At 31.6% G+C, this 20,487-nt stretch overlaps 2 protein-coding genes across 2 annotated transcripts; one reads left to right on the forward strand and one right to left on the reverse strand.

Moving 5' to 3' along the window:
* The first annotated feature begins 1,561 nt into the window (after positions 1-1,561).
* Positions 1,562-3,010, forward strand: LOC100258716 (heavy metal-associated isoprenylated plant protein 39). Its single transcript, XM_002278506.4, has 3 exons — positions 1,562-1,921; positions 2,307-2,382; positions 2,517-3,010. Exons 1-3 carry the CDS (start codon positions 1,916-1,918, stop codon positions 2,837-2,839), a joined length of 405 nt encoding a protein of 134 aa, XP_002278542.1. The 5' UTR covers positions 1,562-1,915; the 3' UTR covers positions 2,840-3,010.
* An 11,092-nt stretch (positions 3,011-14,102) lies between these two features.
* LOC100263876 (1-aminocyclopropane-1-carboxylate synthase) lies at positions 14,103-17,222 on the reverse strand. The gene is made up of 4 exons (XM_002278453.5): positions 16,860-17,222; positions 16,639-16,770; positions 16,384-16,544; positions 14,103-15,554 (listed from the first exon to the last, which is right to left on the reverse strand). The coding sequence occupies exons 1-4, from the start codon at positions 17,025-17,027 to the stop codon at positions 14,570-14,572; spliced, it is 1,446 nt and encodes a 481-aa protein (XP_002278489.2). The 5' UTR covers positions 17,028-17,222; the 3' UTR covers positions 14,103-14,569.
* Between the last annotated feature and the right edge of the window lie 3,265 nt (positions 17,223-20,487).

Consider the following 20,487-nt stretch of genomic DNA (forward strand, 5'->3'; position numbering starts at 1 on the left):
TTTATTTTATTGAAAGTGGAATGATATGAAGATTATTTCCATCGATAGTCATTATGAGGGGAAATTTAATAGTCCTTCCTTATGAAAATATAAAAAATTCGCCTAGGACCATGTAATCTAAGGTTTGTGTGAAATAAAGTTTGTATAACATCTAAAGTGTTTTGATTCTTTCCTATTATTTAGGAAAAATGTTATATATTAGTTTTATATCTATTGAATTTATAATGATCATTAAATATGTACGATAAAATTTAAAATATTGAATTTTAATACAAACAAATAATATCAAAATATAAATGAATAGGATTAAATTATAAATTAATGAAATATAAGTATCATACAAAGTAACAAAATCAAATAATATATAACGTGTATTGTAATTGATTCATTGTTTAATAGATGATAGATATTAGTACGGTAATACTCAACTTATGAAATTCATATATTCCTCATTTTCAAAAATTTCCATCAAAATACAAGAAATGTCGTGGAAAAACACTACAAGTAACCTAAGACAAGACATTCAATTGTCTCTTTTAAAAAAACGAAATAATTGAAATTGAGGAGCAATCATGAGCATGAGGAAGAAACTCTTTGTTTTAAATCACTTATATAGGAATACTTATTGACCAAGCAATCACGGTTGACTTGCCTAACTTGTATCATTTTTTTTTTAATCTTATAAAAACAATGAAAAAAAAAAAAACATATTTAGTTGTGTTTGTTTAAGTCACCCTACTAGCGTAATCATAGTATATATTTTGTATAAAACATTTTTGAGTTCAATAAAAAATTACGAGCACAAGTAAATTATTCATGGAGAGTTGAACTTTATGTTATAAATCAACCTCATAAATATTTATTTATATTATACATATTATACCATCCTTACTCCCACACTTAGATGATATTACATTTATCTAAGATGTCCTAATCAAACCATATGCATCATCGCTCTATAGCTACAAATCACGATTGGTTCTCAGTTGATTAGTAGTCAATTGCTCTTAAATGCTTGGATGAGCATCACAACATTCATACTAATAAAATAAATATTAAATATATATGATAAAGTCACTGAAAACTACACCTAATATAATTACTATAATAACAGAATGTTTATCTCCTTATACCTTAATCAAGAAACTTTTAATAGTAACGATAAGAAGCAAAAATGTATCAATATAGATCATTGAATAAGAAATAGCATAACGGATTTATCAAATCTCAAATTCCTTATAAGAACTAAGAAATTAAACATAAAGATAAATTGCAATTTACCTTCATTTTGCTTTCATCTTGACTTATGATTCCTACGGTTAACCTGATCGTTGAAAGCAGATTGTTTAGTGGTCACCCGTGCGTGCTAGCCGGCGTCTATTTGTTGTATTGTATTATAGGACGAAAAGCATGGGTATGGAGCCATCACCCATCAAAGGCAACTATTTATCATCACTTTGAAATCAAGTCTTTATATGGTTTCTTTACATAATGACTGTATTTTAAAAGAAGAAAAAGTTGATACAAGTGATGGGTGCAATTAATATTTTTTAATCACAGTTTTTCTTGGGTGCTTCTCCATGTAAGTTGTGTGACTCAAAGGTACGACAAGTCAAGGCGTAATTTCCAGGAATGAATTGTAGAGGAACTGGACTTGGTCGAAAGGCTCGAGAAACTTCGACCTCTTGCCCCTGCCCTTCCCCGAAAAGTCTTCTCTCCTCTTTGTTGGACTCATTTTGGCATTATTTTAGGTTCCGAGAATTGAAAGACCTTCTCATACAAGGAACAGGCACTACCATCGCCTTCCTCTGCTTCACATATATATATACTCTCCCTCTCACACTCTGCTAAATTATATTTCTTTTTCCGTGGTAGAGGGTTCAAGTCCTGATCATACCTTTGAACCCTTCTGAAAATGAAGGTGAGAGCTTTTTTTCCTGGAAAATCCAAGCTCAGTTTCTTAGCAAAAGCTTGGATCTTTCTCTCCCTGTTTCTGTTTTATTGAATATGCTTTATATTATATCTTTTCGCTAATGGGTTTTAAAATTCATGACCCCATGTGGGCTGTGTTTTTTGATTCATTTCATGAAGCTGAAGCATGATCCTTGATGGGTTTTATATTTAATCACCTTTTGGAATCTCAACTTACTTGGATTTTGTTTTTCGTTTTTCTTTGATCCTCTTCATCCCCATGACTTGGATGTTTGAAGCTACAAAATCAGATCTCTTCTGGCTTTTCTTTCTTGCTTCAATCATTTCAGAGGTTATTATTATGTTATTCACCATTCCTGTTCTTTTCATCGCAGAAAGTGGTGTTGAAATTGGACTTACACGATGACAAAGCCAAGCAAAAGGCCATGAAAGCAGTGTCAAGTCTATCAGGTATTGAATTTTCTCATCACAACCCCTGTTTGTTTCACCACAAAACAGAGGAAAACCAAAGCAGGCCTCGGTTTTTTATTTTTTGGGTTTCTTCAAGCAATCACACCTTCCTGTCTTGTGTAAAAAATTTGCAGGAGTCAACTCTATAGCCATGGACATGAAGGATAAGAAATTAACAGTGGTGGGAGATGTAGACCCAGTAGATATCGTGAGCAAATTAAGAAAAGGGTGGCACACCGATATTCTAACTGTTGGGCCTGCAAAGGAGGAGAAGAAGGAAGATGGAAAGAAAGACGAAGGGAAGAAAGATGAGAAGAAGGATGGAGACAAGAAGAAAGATACAGAAAAGCAGATTCAAGAGCTTGTGGATGCCTACAAAGCATACAATCCTCATCTCACCAGATATTACCATGTCCAAAGTGCAGAGGAAAATCCAAACGCTTGTGTTATATGCTGAATTATCACTGTATTTGATTTTCAAAACTTTGGAGAAAATGTTATAGTTTTTATTTCATGGACGGCACATGATTCCACCGGAACTCGCAGACTCGCAGTGTGGTGTATAGTTTAAGAAAAATCTTTTTAATTTTTGTCATGATATTCAATTCAAGAAAGTCACTTTTATTAATATTTTTTTCCCTTTTTTTTCTTTTTAAATTTTAAGAATCAAACTATGTCTCATGGTTAAAATTTTTAAAGAAATAAAAAATAAAAAATAAATTTAAAGCCCATAAATATTTTATACAATATTTCACGTATTATCATTTTTATATAAAAAGTAATTTATTATTATTAATTTTCTTTTTTTAATTCTTTTATGGAACCAAATATTGCAATATTGCAATAGTGTAAGAAATGTTTGGAATGTGGTCTGTTGCTCATATTTGTTAGTTTGAATGGGTATGGAATTCACAATCACTGTTTTGTTTGATTATCATAATGTGAAGGAAAAGACGACAAAATATAGAAAATAAGGTGGTGTTTGTTTTTTAGTTGAATAGAAAAATTTAAAATATTTGGTTTTTTTTATTCAGTTAAAAGTAACTTGTTGACATCATCCAACATAAATAAAATGAACTTGTTATTAATAGGCTTAGTTTAATTATATTGAATGATGTCAATATATTATTTTTAACTAAATAAAAAAAATAAAATATTTTAATTTTTTCCATTAAAAAAAAAAAACATCAACTAAATATCGAGGAAACCTTTCTCTTTCCATCTCTCTTTCTGATATAAATGTTGTGGGACCAGGAAGTTGACATTCCTAGAGATTTTGTGGTGGAAGGGCAATGGTGGGTCTAGGCTTCGTGGGACTTAATCGGTGGGTCTCATTGGAAGAGGTTTTAGGCTTTTAGGCTCCTGGCTATATGTCATATGTAAAAGTGCTTTTAGCTAAAAGCGTTTCTATTATTGGTGTTATAAAAGATAATGATAATCAATTAACCTTTGAATAGGAACTTAGAACCAAAAGGGTATTTTTGACAATAGGTTGTATAACATAAGATGTGATTTTTGAAAGCAACGTTAAAAGGCTATAATTATTTAAAGAATCATTTCAACTTATTATCCATGTCCTTTGAGTATACTATCTATTTTTTGTTTTTTAAAACCATTTCCTTTCAATAGATTTCTCACTTTTCGTCTTTAAAAACTTTCAAAGTTAAGGCAATAAAATTTTTACAATACTTTAATTTTTATTAGAACAAAATTTCTTCATTTTTTTATTTATTATTTCTTAAACTCTATTAAAAATACCCTAAAACTATTCTAAAAAATTAATATATTTTTAGAAAAAAAAAACTATGGGTCCGTTTGTTTAGTGTTTTCAAGAACTGTTTTCTGTTCTTGAAAACAAAAAACACCAAAAACTTGTTTGGTTGAGAGAGTCATTTTTGTTTTTGTTGTTCCCCGTGTTCTCAAAATGGCACTGTTTAGAGAACAACAAAATGTTGTTTTCCCTGTTTTTTTACTGTTTACAGAACAAAATTAAAGAACAAAAAAACCATCTGTTCTCCGTGTTTTTTTTTTCTTCCCGTTCTCATCTCTTTTCCAGCACAGTCGCGTCGCCTCTTCTCCAGCACAGTCGCAACATCTCCAGCAAGAAACAAAGGTAATTTCCACATATGTTGAAGTTATTTTTTATAGATCTAGTAAAATAGGCTTTTTTTGGCAATATTTGTTGAGGGAAATGTTAGATCTGGGTAAAGAGATTTCGAATGCGATCCCCCAATATCTTTTGGAGGTGTTGTGCACCTCTATATATAGCAAAATTACAAGATAAAGCCTTATGTCGGCTGAATACAAGGTTACAAAAGGAATTTACACAAGAAAATATCAAGCTAAAAATATCTGGGAAGTCGGTGGTGCGTGCGTGGAGAAACAGAGGAAATTTGGCAAGGTAAAAGGCACCTTGCGAAATTTTCGCAAGGTGAATTACTCATGATGCGAAGTGCCATATTTTCACATCATGAGTAAATTCACCTTGCCAAATTTGGCAAGGTGCATTTTCACCTTGCGAAAATTGCATTTTGGCAAGGTACTTTGCCTTGCCTTGCGAAATGGCTATCCCTTTGTTTGTGCTCGTGTTTCCACTTGAAATTCAAGCCTGTAAACTTCCAAAATCCTTGCTTTAACTTGTCCAAGTAGCTTCTCCATCATTTGACATGCTTGAATTGATTCATAAGCTGATAAAAACATGTAAACTTGCCACAAAATGGTTAAAACCAATTACTAAGGATCTTAATGAATTAATTGGGTTAAATGAATATGATTACTACTCAAAAGTGCTTAAAACCATTATAATTAGGTCTACAAAATTATTGAAAGATGTTTTGGTGTTTTAAAGACCCGATTTCCAATATTAAGGATGATGCCTTGTTATAAGCCAAGTAGGCAACCATCAATTGTTGTTGCATGTTGTACCCTTCATAATTGGATTCGTCTATCAACTCGGAATGATCAATTATTTAGAGAATATGAGGTAGAAGACCTTTCAATCGAAGGTGAAGAAGAGAGCACAAGTAGTAGAAACCATTCAATTGATTTATCAGATGAGAGTGCAGCAGCTATGGCAACTTGTAGAGATCAAATTGCTGAAGTGATGTGGGCAAATTATATTAATGTCAATCCATGACTTATCTTATTTTTAATTTTAAATATTTGTCAACACTTTAGTGTTTTGTTAGAATTTATATATATTTGTTAACTTAACTAGTTCTCATTAGTGTTATGTGATGTTTGTTTTAATTTCTAATGATTAAATATTGCTTATAAATTTAATTTATAATTGTAAAAGTAGGATGGACAAAAGACTCATGTGAAATACATACATCATATTTTATTTTATTTTTAATAATTTATCAACTTATATAAAAAATTTAAAATTAAATAATTTTTTAAATTTAAATGAAATGTGTATTTAAAAATGTTTATAAATTTATAATATAAAGTTACTTGAAGAAAATATTTTATTAATTGGAAAAGAAAAAAAAATATCTTTCAAACATGTTTTTTTATTAATTAAGCCAAACATGTTTTTTTTGTTTTTGAGAACAAAAACTGTTTTTCAAAATTCAGTTCCCAAACGCAATTTTTTTTCTAAAAACATCAAAAACTGTTCTCAAAAACTGTTTTCCAGAACAGTTTTCAAAAACAGCAACCAAACATGCCCTTTATTTTCTTTCAAAAGTTTACCAAATATATTTTAAAAAAAGAAACCCATTGGGGTTCGGTGGCATAACCTTTTCAAACAGAAAGACTTTTTATGGGGCTGCTAAAGTCTCTTGAATAAAATCCATCTTCTATGATTCGATCAATCTTGGCTACTCTTTGTTAATTATAGTTAGAAACCCACCAATAGAATCTCTTCTCTAGTCAACATTGACTTTTGGTGGTTCCCCCACTCTGATTTCATTTTTTTCTTTTTATTGTTTTTGTTTTCCTATGATCCCTGGTTTTTGCAGAACTCCAAAATTAAATGGTATTTATTGAGGGGCTCTGCCTCCAAAAAAAAATCAGCTTTCCCAAAAAAAGAATTTTTTTTTTGGGGTATTATTAAGTGTATTTTGAGATTTGTTTTAAAATGCCTTTATTCATTTAAAAAAAAAATCATTATTAAAAGAAATAAAAAAAATGGTATAGGTTGATAAGGATAAACGCAAACGCAATGAAAGCAACCTGCCGACATCACTTTGCATAAGGGTTGAATACTCTATACGCCCTTAAATAATAATAATAATAATAATGCATTTATTTATTTATTTTTCTTTTTAACTTTATGTATACCTTTCAACTATAAATCTTTTCCTTTCTCATTTTTATATTTTGCCAGGTGATGCAAAATGGGCCACACCGCCTTTAAATAAAGTATCTGGTCACCTAATAAATATTAATTAATTTATAATATAATTAAAAGGCCAATAAATTTAAGATGACAAGTTTCCAATCTTTGATGGTCGCTCTTTGGATTGGACCATACCAATTCTACTTCAAATTATTTAGACTCAGGAATATTTTTTTAATAAAGAAGACTAGTAATTCTTAAATGAAAATATTGATGTCTACCTCTTGAAAATGGAGACTCCTACTTGCATTTCTCTTGTATTAAATATACATCCTTTCCAAAAAAAAAAGGGGCATGTGAAATTGATAGCTTTATCTTCCTCTAAACCTTCATATTATCTTTGATTCTAAAGATTTTAATTAGATTTACTTTTAAAAGTTTATGATCTTGGTTCATGATACAATTCATTTTTTTTTTTATAATTCAAAAAATAGGTCTTTAAAAACTTTATTTATTTTTTATTACATACATTCAATTAATAGATAAAAAAACAATCAATCCGACATTAAATATATAATATACTTGGAAACCATCTCTAGAGTTTAAAAAAAAATTATACAATATAAAAATCATTCATCAATTAGTCATAAAACAAATTCACTAATCATGAAAGATCAGGTACACATATTTACCTTGAGTCAAATACTATCATCCTCTGAGGCTTATGTCAGTCAATATCTACATTTATTCATCTATGTATCTATGATGCATCACCTCCATGCTTTATAATGAAACATTTTAACAACTTGAAAGGATGAATAAATTGGCATGAACAAACTCAAAGAGAGACTTACTCTTGAATCCTAGTTGGCTGTAGCATTTTGAGCTAGAGCTGTGGGGTTGCCAAATAGCACAATCAATGGGTACATTTATAAAAATAAAAAATATGTTTGAAAGACTAGAAAGATTTAAAAACTCAAAGCTCAACAAAAATAGATTTAAAAACTCAAAAAAATTAGAAATTATGCAAATATCGTCACAAACTCTTGAGTGCTTGTCAAGGACCGTAAATTAAAGGCTAATTAATTAAGAAGAGAGGGGAGAGTGAAGTTCTAAAAACTTTTTTGAAAACCACTCTTAAGCAATAATTAGAGAAAAATGAAAGTAAAAATATAAGAGTACGAGAGATTGCAAACATTATTTATAGTGGTTCGATAATTCCCATCTTCATCCACTTCTCTTTAAACTCTTTTCGTGTGAAAGTTCCGTTAGTATGAAGTTTCAAATAAGCTTCCAAACTCTTATAATTCGATTCATCTACTTTATTGGGCACTATAATCAATCCTTCAAAATTTATCCTCAACTTAAAAGACTAAACACTCAACCTAGCACAATTAATGAGTAAATACAAAGCAAAGGTAGGATGAACACAAATGGTGCACTAGAAATGGATTGCAAATGAGAGTTTAATACACCAAAGAGAGAATGAGAGTTTTGAGTGTGAGAAACAGGTAGGTAGAAAGTTCAATGCATGTATTCTCTTATCAATAAATGAATGAAAGCCCTTTATTTATAGGTTTTCAACCTTCAACACTAAAAAGTGCACCAACATGCCTTTCTTAGTTGAGTTTCGGTTGATCGATTAACTAATCGTTGAACATTAAATATTTGGTAAGTGATTGTTGAGGGTTTGATCAAACCTCAACTAGGAAAAAGGTACTCCTTGACTGGGAAGACAAGGCTAGTAGATGAGAAAATGAGTTTAGTATACCGCTTGACCAATCTTTGATTGGGAAAGGATAACTAGTTGACCAATTCCCTAACTAGTTGAATCAATTGAGCCCTCATTTGATCAATTGATCATTTTTAACTCAAAAACTTGTATTTTTCCATTGTAAGTCTTTTTAACACTTAGACAATATATCCTTAAACACTTTTATAAAACCAAATTAGAGGTTTTTATCTATTTTTTATTTATTAAAACTTAAGTTGATAAAAAAAAATGTGACTTTTAAAGCTTACAACAAGTATGGCAATGATGTATAAATGAGATAAAAATCCTAAGTGCACTCAAGTTATCATCTTATATTAAGTCTCTATACTTGAATAGTCTTCATGATCTCTAGATCTTGCACTTCATGGATTCTTTGATGATTTGTTTTGATTCCTTGTTTGAATTTTTCAATTTAAATCCTGAAGCTTACCTTGATTTTGAAAACATTAGTGCATTAACTATGATTAATTACCATCAAAACATGATTAGGGGAATCCTTGGGTTAATAAGGACACTTGAGTGCCATAGCGCTTGTTCCACAAGCGTCGAAGTGCTCTTAATAAGTTTTTGAGCATTCTTCATAATTTTCCTTTTTAAATATGATTTTCTTGCCCAATAAATTTATACAACTATTATACATTTTACTTATTTTATTATACTTCCATCAATACAATCATATTAACTTAACTATCTTGTGAGTGAATTTGTCATAGTCTTATGTCTTCAAGGTCATTTAACTTAAAAAATACATAAAGTCAAATTCATGAAAGTTTAAAACAAAATTGCTTACTTAAACTAATTAGTTTAATACACTAAAAACTTGGATTATGTTATATAAATTAACGATTTCTGGTGTTTTTTTTTATACTTTTTACATTAACCATTCTAAAATTAGGTATGACTACACCACAAGCTCATGTCACTATGATCTCAATCAATGTAGTATTGAATGATGATATAAATTTTATAAATAGTGGTTATTTGTTAAACAAAAGTGCTAACACATTTTCATGTTAAGTAAATGAAAAAAATTCAAGAAAATAATTTTTTTTAGTATGAAAATATAAAAGAAAATTAAATATAATTAAAATTAATTATAAATATGTACATTTTAAAACTATTTAATATTTATATAGAAGAATTAAAATTATAAAATGAATTTAAATAATAGACAAAAAAAATAATTTTAATCTATTTTTAAAATTTTATTATTATTTTTTATTTCCTTCAACTTTTTTTTTTCTTTTGTATTTTCCATTAAATGTTTCAAAAAGGAAAACGAAAACCATAACCAAAACCTAATTTCTTTTTCTTTTTTTTCCACCACCTTTTCCTTGTTTTTTTTTTCTTTCATTTTATTTTCTTCATTTCTTAATCTTTCCAAAAAAGAGTTACATGGAGGGGAGGAAGTGATAAAAAAGAAAGGAAAATGAATTACAGCCAAAGGTTTCAACAGTTCAAAAGGGGAGTACAAATGGAACTTCTCCTCTAAAAATTGTAGACATAAACCCTAATGACAAAGAAAAAGAAAAACCTAACAAATCGAATTTCAATCTCTCTCTTTTTTTAAATGGCTATAAAAAAATGGTGAATTTAAAAAAATAAAAAATGAATGTCATTTCTGTGAAAATGAAATCATATTTAATATTTTTTTAGAATTTAAAACTACCATCCATTACACTTGTCAAAATGTGAACGTAGACTTGGTCATCGTTAGAAATTTTGGTACCCATTAGGTGGAATGTCGTCATAGGTGCAATCATTATAGTAATGGTGAGAAACTTGGTTTGCTTACGTGGTAATGGAGTCATGGTTTTTGGCATGTAACCACATGCATTTGTCCACCCATGTCCCACTCCAACTAATCTTTCGTTGTTTAACCTAAGTCTAACATTAAATTTCAAATAAGTTTTCATGAGCATCATACTCATTTTCTCGGTATAAATATTAAGAGTCTTTTAGAAAAAATTGTTTAAGACATAAAAATCAATTTTAATTTTTTAAAAACGTTTAACAAAATTTTATCTAACTTTTGAGAATTTATTTTGAATATAAGTTGTTTTTAAAATATATTTGTGGTGTTTTTAGGGAATTATCCGGAATAATTCAAAATTGTTTTAAAATTTTGTTCGAATTTTTTTATTAAAAAAATTATTTTTCTAAAATTGTATCAAATAGGTTCTAAAATATTCATAAATATTTTAATATATTTTGCTCCATTTTTTCTTTCCTTTTTCCTACCTCCAAAGTCCAAACAGTAAGAACTTAAAGAAAAAACTTGGGACGAATTTGTCTTCCCATTTTAGTTATTTCTTATATTTGGTTTGATTTGATTTTTCTTATTTTATTGCTCCTATAAAGGCAGTTAGTTCAGTAACATCAGCCAATTGATGGGCTAAAGCCCATTTATCATAAGCATCTCAATATTGTGGGCAGCCATGTACAATTATGCCTGGGTTTAGGTTGGGCAATTATGGGCCTACCCCGTCAAACTCAACCCACACTTGGGTCTCGCCAGATTTTAACTGCAGTGGCCCTATTTGTAGAATCATTTGGGCCCAGTTATGTAGAATCCTTTGGGCCCAATTGGATATCTGAGTGGAAATTGAATATGGCCCCTATGTTTCGCCAAATTTGGGCTGCAACTTGGTGGGTTGCGTCGGATTTGTGTCCAACCCGAATCCAAAAGGTGCTTAACCTAAGTCCAACATAGGTTAGACTTAGATTGGATGGATAGATCGAGTTGCATAACCTTATCAATATGGATTTGAATACTAAGCATACTAAGCTTTTTTTCATAACTCTCCAATGGTACATGTTCTCTGAAAATCTGCTTCTTAATACTTGAATTATGATTAATTGAAAACTTGAAAAATGCTTATTTATATTTTTAAATGCATTTAAATTCAATTAAATGAATAAAATCTTGTTTTAAAAGGGTGTGCTTAAATTTTCTCTCCAAATCTTTGAAGTCATAGGTAGCAACAATGCAACTCCGTGCACTCATTGATTAGTTTTATATCTTAATGAAGTTATTATTTAACTCTCCATTTTTATATTTAGAATATGTTTGACAATGATTTCAGAAAACATTTTTAATATAAAAAATGTTTTTTAAAAAAAAAAAAGAATTTTAACACAATATTTAAAAATCATTTATAGCGTTTCCTACTAATCATTTGACATAATTCTTTCAAAGTACTTCCACACAAAGTTCTTTAACTAAAAATATTATCAAATATACACTCTTAACCACTTCGGCCTCTTGGATTTTAGTTAACGATTAAGGCGCTTTTAATTATAGTTTATATTGTATTCTTGAGCTTTAAATTGTAAAACTAGGAGGATTCTTACGAGAATTCTTTCTTTCTTATAACCTTGTGAGACATCAAACTAAGTGGATTCATAGTTGAAGAAAACAGCAGCACAAGGGCATTAGCAAGATGATGAGAAGAAGAGTTTGGACGAGGGATGGGGGTTGAGGAAGAAGAAGACTTCCTGGAAAAATGGAAGAAGGCTTTGATACCAAATAAAAAAGTATAGCATAACAAGAGGAATGAAAGATGAAGAAGAAAAAACCATAGACCCTCGTTGAGCCTAGTTTGCTTCTATATATAGATCGAGGTCCACATACATAGGTGTTCATTTTACTATAATAAGCAAGCCCTTCACTTTGATGCTGACCTCTTAGCCTTTATCATAGACTGCTTCCCAAGGCTGCTATGGTGATTTGCACTCCTCTTCTCCATCTCAAATCTCTATCAAATCTGCAATCAAATGGAACTTACTGCCATTGGGATGTTTAAAAGTTTAAAACTTCCCTCTTAATTTAAAAAATGGAATAGAAATATTTTATATATATATTTTAATTGGTTTGATAAGTCAACTACCCTTAAAGTTATAAAATGATAAGTTCTTAGGTGATTGATAGTCTTAGGTTTGTCCTACAAATAGTCTGGGATTTAAGGGCTCATTTCCATCTACAAAAGATGAGTTTTTCTTTATCCTTTACATAAACTTGGAAAATTCAAAACAAAACCAATTACTTACTGCTCTCAAAGTTTTTTAAAAATAAAAATAAATCATTAAAAAAAAAAAAAAAACTCCATCTGAAACAGGTATGATAAGAGTTTTGTTTTAAATAACATTATCTAATTAATATTTATTCTAAAGTGTTTAATCAAGAACAGAAATTGTTGTCCACTATTACAATATAATAATTTAATTTATTTTAAGATTGCAGGGTTATGGAATAAATTTTGGTATAATTATATGGCACATCAAAAATTAAAAGTGGTTGGCTGGGAAAAACTAATATAGATGGAAAGCGAAACATAGTACACATCCAGCTCATTACAATGCAAATGGAGTGTTCTGCAATTTGGCCAGAAGCCATTGGACCTAATCCAAGAAACAGATGCTCCTATAAGATCGGCGGAAAAAAAATGAGTAGTTTCCATTAATAGTGAAGGAAGATGGACCTCATTTCGTCTCTATCACTCAATCCCCATCATCGATATTCAAGAGTTTCTATATGTAATATAGCTGCTTACAGCATTTTCTTCCATTCATCATTGCTAAATTGGTTACATTCATGCCCCCAATAATAATTCAAGCTGGTGCAGTATCTTAATTATTAAGATGTTGATATAAAGAGAGATTGGTCACTGGGGTGTTGACTGTTGAGCATGTAGATGTTAGATTCTACACTCTTTCTTCCTTTTAATAACTTCAGCTTTTATTTTAGAATGTGTATGGTAGGTTAACTTCCCTCTTCAATGTCTTCATGAGCTGCCAAGCTATGAGAATAATAGGTAGCAAAGAGTCTGACCCTACAATTTAAGCTTGAAAATGGTCCAATGATTCAACTAATCCATCAATCTTCATTGAATATATAAAATATGTGACAAAGAGGTAAAACAACAAGAAAGAAATCAATGTATTTTCCTGGATAATAAGATAGTAAGGATTTCTATCATATGCCTTCCAGCCATCAAAATAAGGAGAGCTTTTTCCCTGGTGATTGTTGGTTTCTATCTTGGATAACCATGGCTGTTGATTACTCGTCTACTCGAATATTCTGAGCTCAAAGATCTGTGAAAAATGCTGTGAAAAAATGTGGGGATGAGAGAATTTACAGGGCATATATGCACAAGTGATCAAGAGAGCTGGACTTTGAAGTGATTGATTCTTAATTGAACCAGTTTCCTTGAAGGGTCAAAGCTATACTTCTTTGAAATATGTAGAAGGTTTTCCAAAATGTAGAAAATTTTTAGAGGTAGTTTGAGGGTTACTCATTAATTCATGCCCATGGATTTTATGGGCCGACACAGTCAGACGCTATAGTTTGAAACACAACAGAACATGTCAAATTCCACACGGAGCTCCGAATATGTCCTAAAACAAATTTTCATGTCAGATGTGTAGGATACATTAAACAGTACAAATTTTATAAATGAATGATGTATTCATAAATTAGAATATACGGTTGTTGCAAAAATGATGAGGAAATATTGAAAAGTTGATTGCATGCCTTGTTGCTATTTCTAGTGGGGTTGATCGAGAAAGAGGATTGCAGCTGCATATGTAATCAAATGAAAAGCTTTCTTTTGAGAAAATCAATTGATATGATCAGCCGCATTTTCACATTTAAGTAGAGACTTTTAAGAAAAGAAAGGAAAGAAACAATTTATTTATGAGCGTCCACAAAGATCCTTTTACATCTCATGTACTTAAATCACACTGCGTGCTTACAAATACTATCCACTTTCAGCACCAATATTTGCTTCAAATTTGATGCTAAAAAATAAAAATACACATTTGAACGTATCTACTCCTACATGGTCGATGAAAGTTGCATCATCCTCCATGTGGGAAAAATTACAGGCTACAGATCGGTGAAGGGCCAGAGCATTTGATTTATGCAAGTTGCATAAATCCATCTGTGGATTAAAGCAAACCCACGGGAACAAATGTTTTGATCAGACACTTCGATCAAAACGAGAATCCGGTAAATATCGCGACCAGTGATGTAAATTAATTCAGCATTCTACTATAAACTCCCTGCATTTGCACGGGGAAAAAACACATCCGACAATTACCTGAGGCATAGTTTCCAATTTTTGTACTCAAGTCCTTGCTCGGACAAGGGGTGATTGAGGAATAGGAGAGTGGGGGGACATCAAGTGCGGCTCATCCAATCCTCTGAATGATAAGCGGACTTTGAGATTGTTTTGCCAACGCTGTCTCTTGGCAGACACCTCCTTTTCTTTGGCTTTAAGCACAAAGTTCCGGATCCTTCGTAGGGCCACTTCCATGGTTTCATCATCCATGTTTGCAAAGCAGACCCTAAACCAGCCAGGCTCCGAGCAATGGAAGGATGAGCCAGGTGAAACATTGAGCTTGACTTCATTGATTATCAGACGCCACAGTGCCATCTCAGCCTCAACTGTCGGCTCCTTGAGGAGTCTACGCAAGTCCATCCAGAAAAAGAGACCCGCATTGCTCTTAAGACAGCCAATGCCCACTTGGGATAGTCCCCTAGAGAAGGTCTTATACCTTGTGGCCAGCTTCTCTGAGTTCTTGGTAATGAAGCTCTCAACAAACTCATCATCTGATAGCATTGATGCGATTAGGTGTTGGGTCTGTGAGGAAACCAGTCCGAAGCTCGACATCTTGCGGCCGATGTTCACTACATCATCGTTGTATGAATACACAATGCCGACTCTAAATCCAGGAAAGCCCATGTCCTTGGAGAGACTATAGACGATGTGGATGAGGTCAGGGTTGCATTCCATTTCATCTATTATCTCTGAGACGCTAATGAAGCCGGGTGAGCTGAAGACGGTGGCAGCGTATATTTCGTCACTGATGAGGTGGATGTTTTTTTCATTGACGAAGCTCACTAGACTTTTCAGTGTCTCCCTGTCCAGAACTGTCCCCAACGGGTTTGATGGATTGGTTATGAGCAAGCCTTTCACTTTGGTGTTGTCCTCTTGGGCTTTCTCATATGCCGCTTCCAATGCTTCTCTGGTAATCTTGAAATCGTTAGAGCTTTCGCAAACAACTGGAAGGAGTTGCACTCCTGTTCTCCACCTCAAGTCTCTATCAAATCTGAAATTCAATGCCAAAAATTCAATTTGTTAGACTTGCCAATCTTTGTAGTTTCTATAGTTCAAACTCATGAAAATACCAGTATATATATATCCTGTATGTTCATAGTTTTTGTATTTTTTTTGTTTTTATTTTTTTTCGTATTATATATGGCATATCAAGCAGGTACGTAGAATTAGTTGGTGGGAATGATAACGTATCAACAATTACTACGGACAGACTAAGAGAAAAGTCGTACACATCCAGCTAATAAAGGTAGAAAGTCTTCTTGAAATTTGGCCAGGAACCGCTTGACCTAATCCAAGAAACAGATTCTTCTACACAAGTGGCTGAAAGCTTAGTAGTGCTCATTAATGGAGAAGGATGGACCTCACGTTTGTTCAATACTTTTCAATGCTCGTCAGAAGAAGGGACATTCGAGAATTTCTACGAGTGAAAAGGAGCTGTGCACTAATTTTCTTGGTTTCATTGGTAAATTGGTTACATTGATGCCCCCACCAATAATTCAAGTTGGCTCAATGGCTTAATTATTAAGATGTTGACAGAAAGAAATTAATCACTGCTGTGGTGTTGACCATGTAGTTTATGCATGCTTTAATTTTAGTATAAGCAGTAGGTTAACCACCCTCTTTCTCAGCTGCCAAACAGAGACAAGAATATGTAGAAAAGAGTTTGACCCTAATAAATTTAAATCCTAAGTTGGTCTAATGATTCACCTAATCCACTGACCGACCTACATTATTATTAATTCTCGCCATTGCAGATATAAAATATGTAACAAAGAGGTAAGGAAACAATAAATAACTTGATGTATTATTGTTATTATTACCCTGGGTAGTAAGGCGTGGGGACCAGGAATGCATCACCAGGATCAGCCAAGCAGAAGGTGACCAGCTCATGAGCGCCGGTGGCTCCACCGCTCATTACAATGCGGTCGGGATCGAATACGACTCTATCTCCTCTCACTTTTCCCATAAACTTGGCCACAGCCTGCATCATGTATAATAAAACTGGAGATCAATATTTATTGTTTTAATCGATAGATCAGCACAAAGATTAGCCAAAAGGGTTCTTTGTTTAGTACATTTCTGAACTCTTTTAGGCCATGATAGTCCTGAAAGATAGCAACATCCCTGAATTCGCTCATTCCTTCCACAGTACAAATGGAAGCTTTTGGGTTCTTCAGAAGCCACTCTTCAATTATATCAAAGGAAAGCTGCAAGCAACCAAGAATAGAAGATAATTAGGTCTAAGTTTTTAGCACAAAAACCTAAAAACAAGAAAACTATATGCTGTCCTTGTTACCTGGTTTTCTGCAAGACCCATCTGGATAACCCCCCCAGGGTTTTCGATAGGATGATATGGATCGCTATCATATGCCTTCCACCCATCAAAATAAGGAGAATTTTCGCCATGGCCATTGTCGGTTGCGATCTTGGACAACAACTGCGGTTGATTACTCATGTACCCCATGATTCCGAGTTCAAGGATCTGTGAGAAATGGGGTAAAAAATGTGTGAATGAAGAGAATTTACAGAAGGCGAGAGAGAAAAGACGGTCTTTGAAGTGGTTGGTTCCCAATTCAACAAGCACACAAGTCTGATGATCCCAAGTACTCCTTCACTACTCAATATATAAATGCGGTCTCTGATGGCTATAGGTTTTAAATTGGTTTGTGAAGGTTCCTTGAAGGGTCAAAGCTCCTTCTTTGAAATATGTAGAATTATTCAAATAGTAGAAACCATTTAGGGGTGGAGTGACCAGGTGGCGTATTGATAGGTATAGTGTCAAAGTTTAAATATTCTATTGTATGCCTCAACTCAAATCTAACATGAATTGTATCAAAAAGATAAAATCTAAATACCACCTAATCATAGATAATACATAATATAACTCCTTTAATAATTAAGTGATTCTATTTAACAATCATTTTGAGTTAAGTCTTTTATATATTTATATAATTAATATCTCAATGATTCAATTGATTTGTTTATTTAAAAATAAATTTAAAATAATTAAAATATAAATTAAATAATTTTAAAATATAATTAGATTTAATAATAAGATTATTAAATTTATTAATTTAAGTCAAATTTGTGTTATAGGAATTGACCCAAAAAAAATTATTTATTAAATGAGCTAGACACGACGAGAAGGGTGGAATATAGTGCCTACATGTCGTGTGAAGAAGATGTTTCAAACTTTCTCACCTCTCACCAATACCCTACAAGATGAGGTCATTTCAGACGTTAGCACGCGGATGTGGGAGGGATGGGCATTCATTTTTTTAGGTCCCATTTGATGCTTCTATTACAGGCAATTTTTGGACTGACCACCTACCCCTATAACAGATGGAAATGACCACCCACATAGACAAACACATTACACGTATAAATTACGTGTGAATTACATGTAGAAAAACTACCAGCTCTTATTCGATACGCAGTTCACATCAAATGGACAAGAGACAAGAACTGATCTTATGTTTTTAAGAAAGATCTACCCACATAGGTCTACTATCTTTTCGAAAAGGAATATTCTGATTGAAAATTAAAATACTAAAATTTGGGACAAATGGAACATAATTTATTTGATTGAAAATATTGATCTCTGATCTGGCGCATTCAATTCAAAATGAGGTTCTATGAATCTAATCATCCATGGTGGTCTTTCCAGATTGTTCAACAGTGAGTCACGTTTATTTTTAATACAAGTATGAAAAATAAGATACACGTAGGTTGGAAGAGTAGAGGTTAAGTCATTTTCTCTGCAAAAAGCTTTCGTCAATTTCCTCACGTTTGACACGCCTGTTGTAGACCATTTTGATTTCTCATTGTTTAAATGATAAATACTTACTTAAAATGGAAAGAAATTGAAGTAAAACAGAATGATATTGAAACGCTATTTTCGTTGGGCTGGCCTAACCCACAAACCCCGTCTACTCAACTTTTTTGTCCGGTAAAAATACACCTATGAATGGTTTGATTTTTGGGCAGATCAACAATAGAGATAATTAATTAATATGACTTTCAAACTCAATTATAATCAAAACCCATGGCCCCATGGCATATTTTTTGGTTCATACCATCTTTTTAAGTTATGTTTAGTTATTCTCATACAAAATTTGAGCAAAAGAATATCAACAAGAAACAACAAGAGCTACAAATAAATTTCTTCCTAAATTTTCTTTAAAAAGTTTAAAATATATATATTTCTCAACGATTTAATTTTCTTTTCTTTAATTTTTTCAAGGATAATTAAACAAAAGAAGAATTTTATAACTTTTTTCTTATCATTTAATTTCTTTTTTTTTTATATATATTTTTTCCCTCTTTTCTCACCCCCTAGACTTTTGGAACCAAAGCTAACATTGCCATGTAAAAATAAATAAGAAAATAAATGAAATCTTAGAGCTACTTCCCCAATGAGCAATAAATTGGAAAATAAAAAATAAAATTTATAGTAGTGATTTGGATAGCATGTTGAACCTTGAATGAGTCAGTATTGTTGAATGGAATTTCAAAAATTTGAAACTTATACAAAATATATTCAACATAAGTATGAAGAAATAAAATAAAATAGTTGTTAAAATTTGGAAATATTTTTAATCACGTGATATTTTTGGTGGATGCTTATTGGGTTGCATTTTTTGACATGATACCAAAAAAGAAAAAGAAAAAGAGTAGATCTTCAAAGGAGAGATTCAAATTAGAAAGCATGTACGCATAAATGAATCACCTCAGATGAGTACTGAAAGACCAAGAGAGTAGAAGTGACCCAATTTTCTTTCCAAAATACACTTTAGAAGGCGTGTTGGAAAATTCTGACCTCATAAGATGTGGGTCAAGCCGTCAAGGATCCATGATTCCATATGGGTGGCTGTAATTAGTTATTTTCGTAGTCTGCTAAATGTCTAATTGGACCAGCAATTTTGGCTGTGTTTCATTCTTAGTTGAAATTGGCCTTTTTGACTCTTTTTTTTCGAATCAAATGAAGTCTGACACAGGACCACCATTAAATTAATACTCTCAGCTTTCACTTTGACCTGGTCCAACTCCTTGGTAATTTGGTACAAGGGCTTTTGGGGGATGTTTTTGAAAACAACTTCTTTTATGTTTGGTTTTTCAATCAAATTCAAAAGAAAATATGAGAAAAATAAAATAAAAAAGAAAAAATGGAAAAAAAAAACTAAAGGAATTATATAATGATTAAATAATTTTAAAATATTTAAATTTTTAATTAATTTTAATTATATTAGGTATAGTTAATTCAAACAAAACCATAAGGTTCTTAATTTTAAAAGCATTTTTTTTTTGTAGTGATTGATTTTTAATTATTCTTCAGGTTTATATGATTATTTTTTAAAACAACTCCTAAAAATAAGTGACAATAATATGTTTTTAGAAAATATCTATTTTTAAAACAAATTCTTTTAAAAAAAATCTTTAAAAAAACAAATATTAAATAACTATTTTTTATTAAAAGTGTTTTGGAGTTTAGAATAAAGGTACAAGTATATAAATCAGATTTGCTGGGATATAAAACAATAAGGCCCACATGACATCTTATTAAAGAAACTTTTTGGATGGATATGAAAAAAATACCTTTGAAAAAAGTAGCTATCGAAACCTAACTTATAAGTAGGCAAATAAATAAATAATCTAGCTCAAGGATAGGCTTGGGATTAGAGCCCATCCATCCTCAGGCAAACCCAAAAGGCCCATAAGCTGGATTCAAGGCTGCCAAAATTGAATAATTTTGCGCTTTCATTCTGTTTCTTTTTAAGGCATTTTTCTTGCTTTTGTTTTGTTCTTCAATGAAAAATTGTTACTTGAAGGACACGCAGGCTGTGTAAGGAAATAAACCAATTTCTATATATTCACACCTTCAACATTTTTCAGAAATTTATTGCAGTAGTTCTAAGTTTGAGAAC

This window comes from Vitis vinifera, chromosome 2 (genome assembly GCF_030704535.1).
Source record: "Vitis vinifera cultivar Pinot Noir 40024 chromosome 2, ASM3070453v1".
NCBI lineage: Eukaryota > Viridiplantae > Streptophyta > Magnoliopsida > Vitales > Vitaceae > Vitis > Vitis vinifera.

Bases quoted from the DNA above. Each gene is read 5' to 3' on its own strand.
- LOC100258716 (XM_002278506.4), top strand. The intron at 2,383-2,516 runs GTATTGAATTTT...AAAAATTTGCAG, and splicing joins AGCAGTGTCAAGTCTATCAG to GAGTCAACTCTATAGCCATG.
- LOC100263876 (XM_002278453.5), bottom strand. From the start codon at position 17,027: ATGGGGTACATGAGTAATCAACCGCAGTTGTTGTCCAAGATCGCAACC. The intron at 16,545-16,638 runs GTACTAAACAAA...TACATGATGCAG, and splicing joins GCCTAAAAGAGTTCAGAAAT to GCTGTGGCCAAGTTTATGGG. The intron at 15,555-16,383 runs GTAATAATAACA...ATTGAATTTCAG, and splicing joins CCCACGCCTTACTACCCAGG to ATTTGATAGAGACTTGAGGT.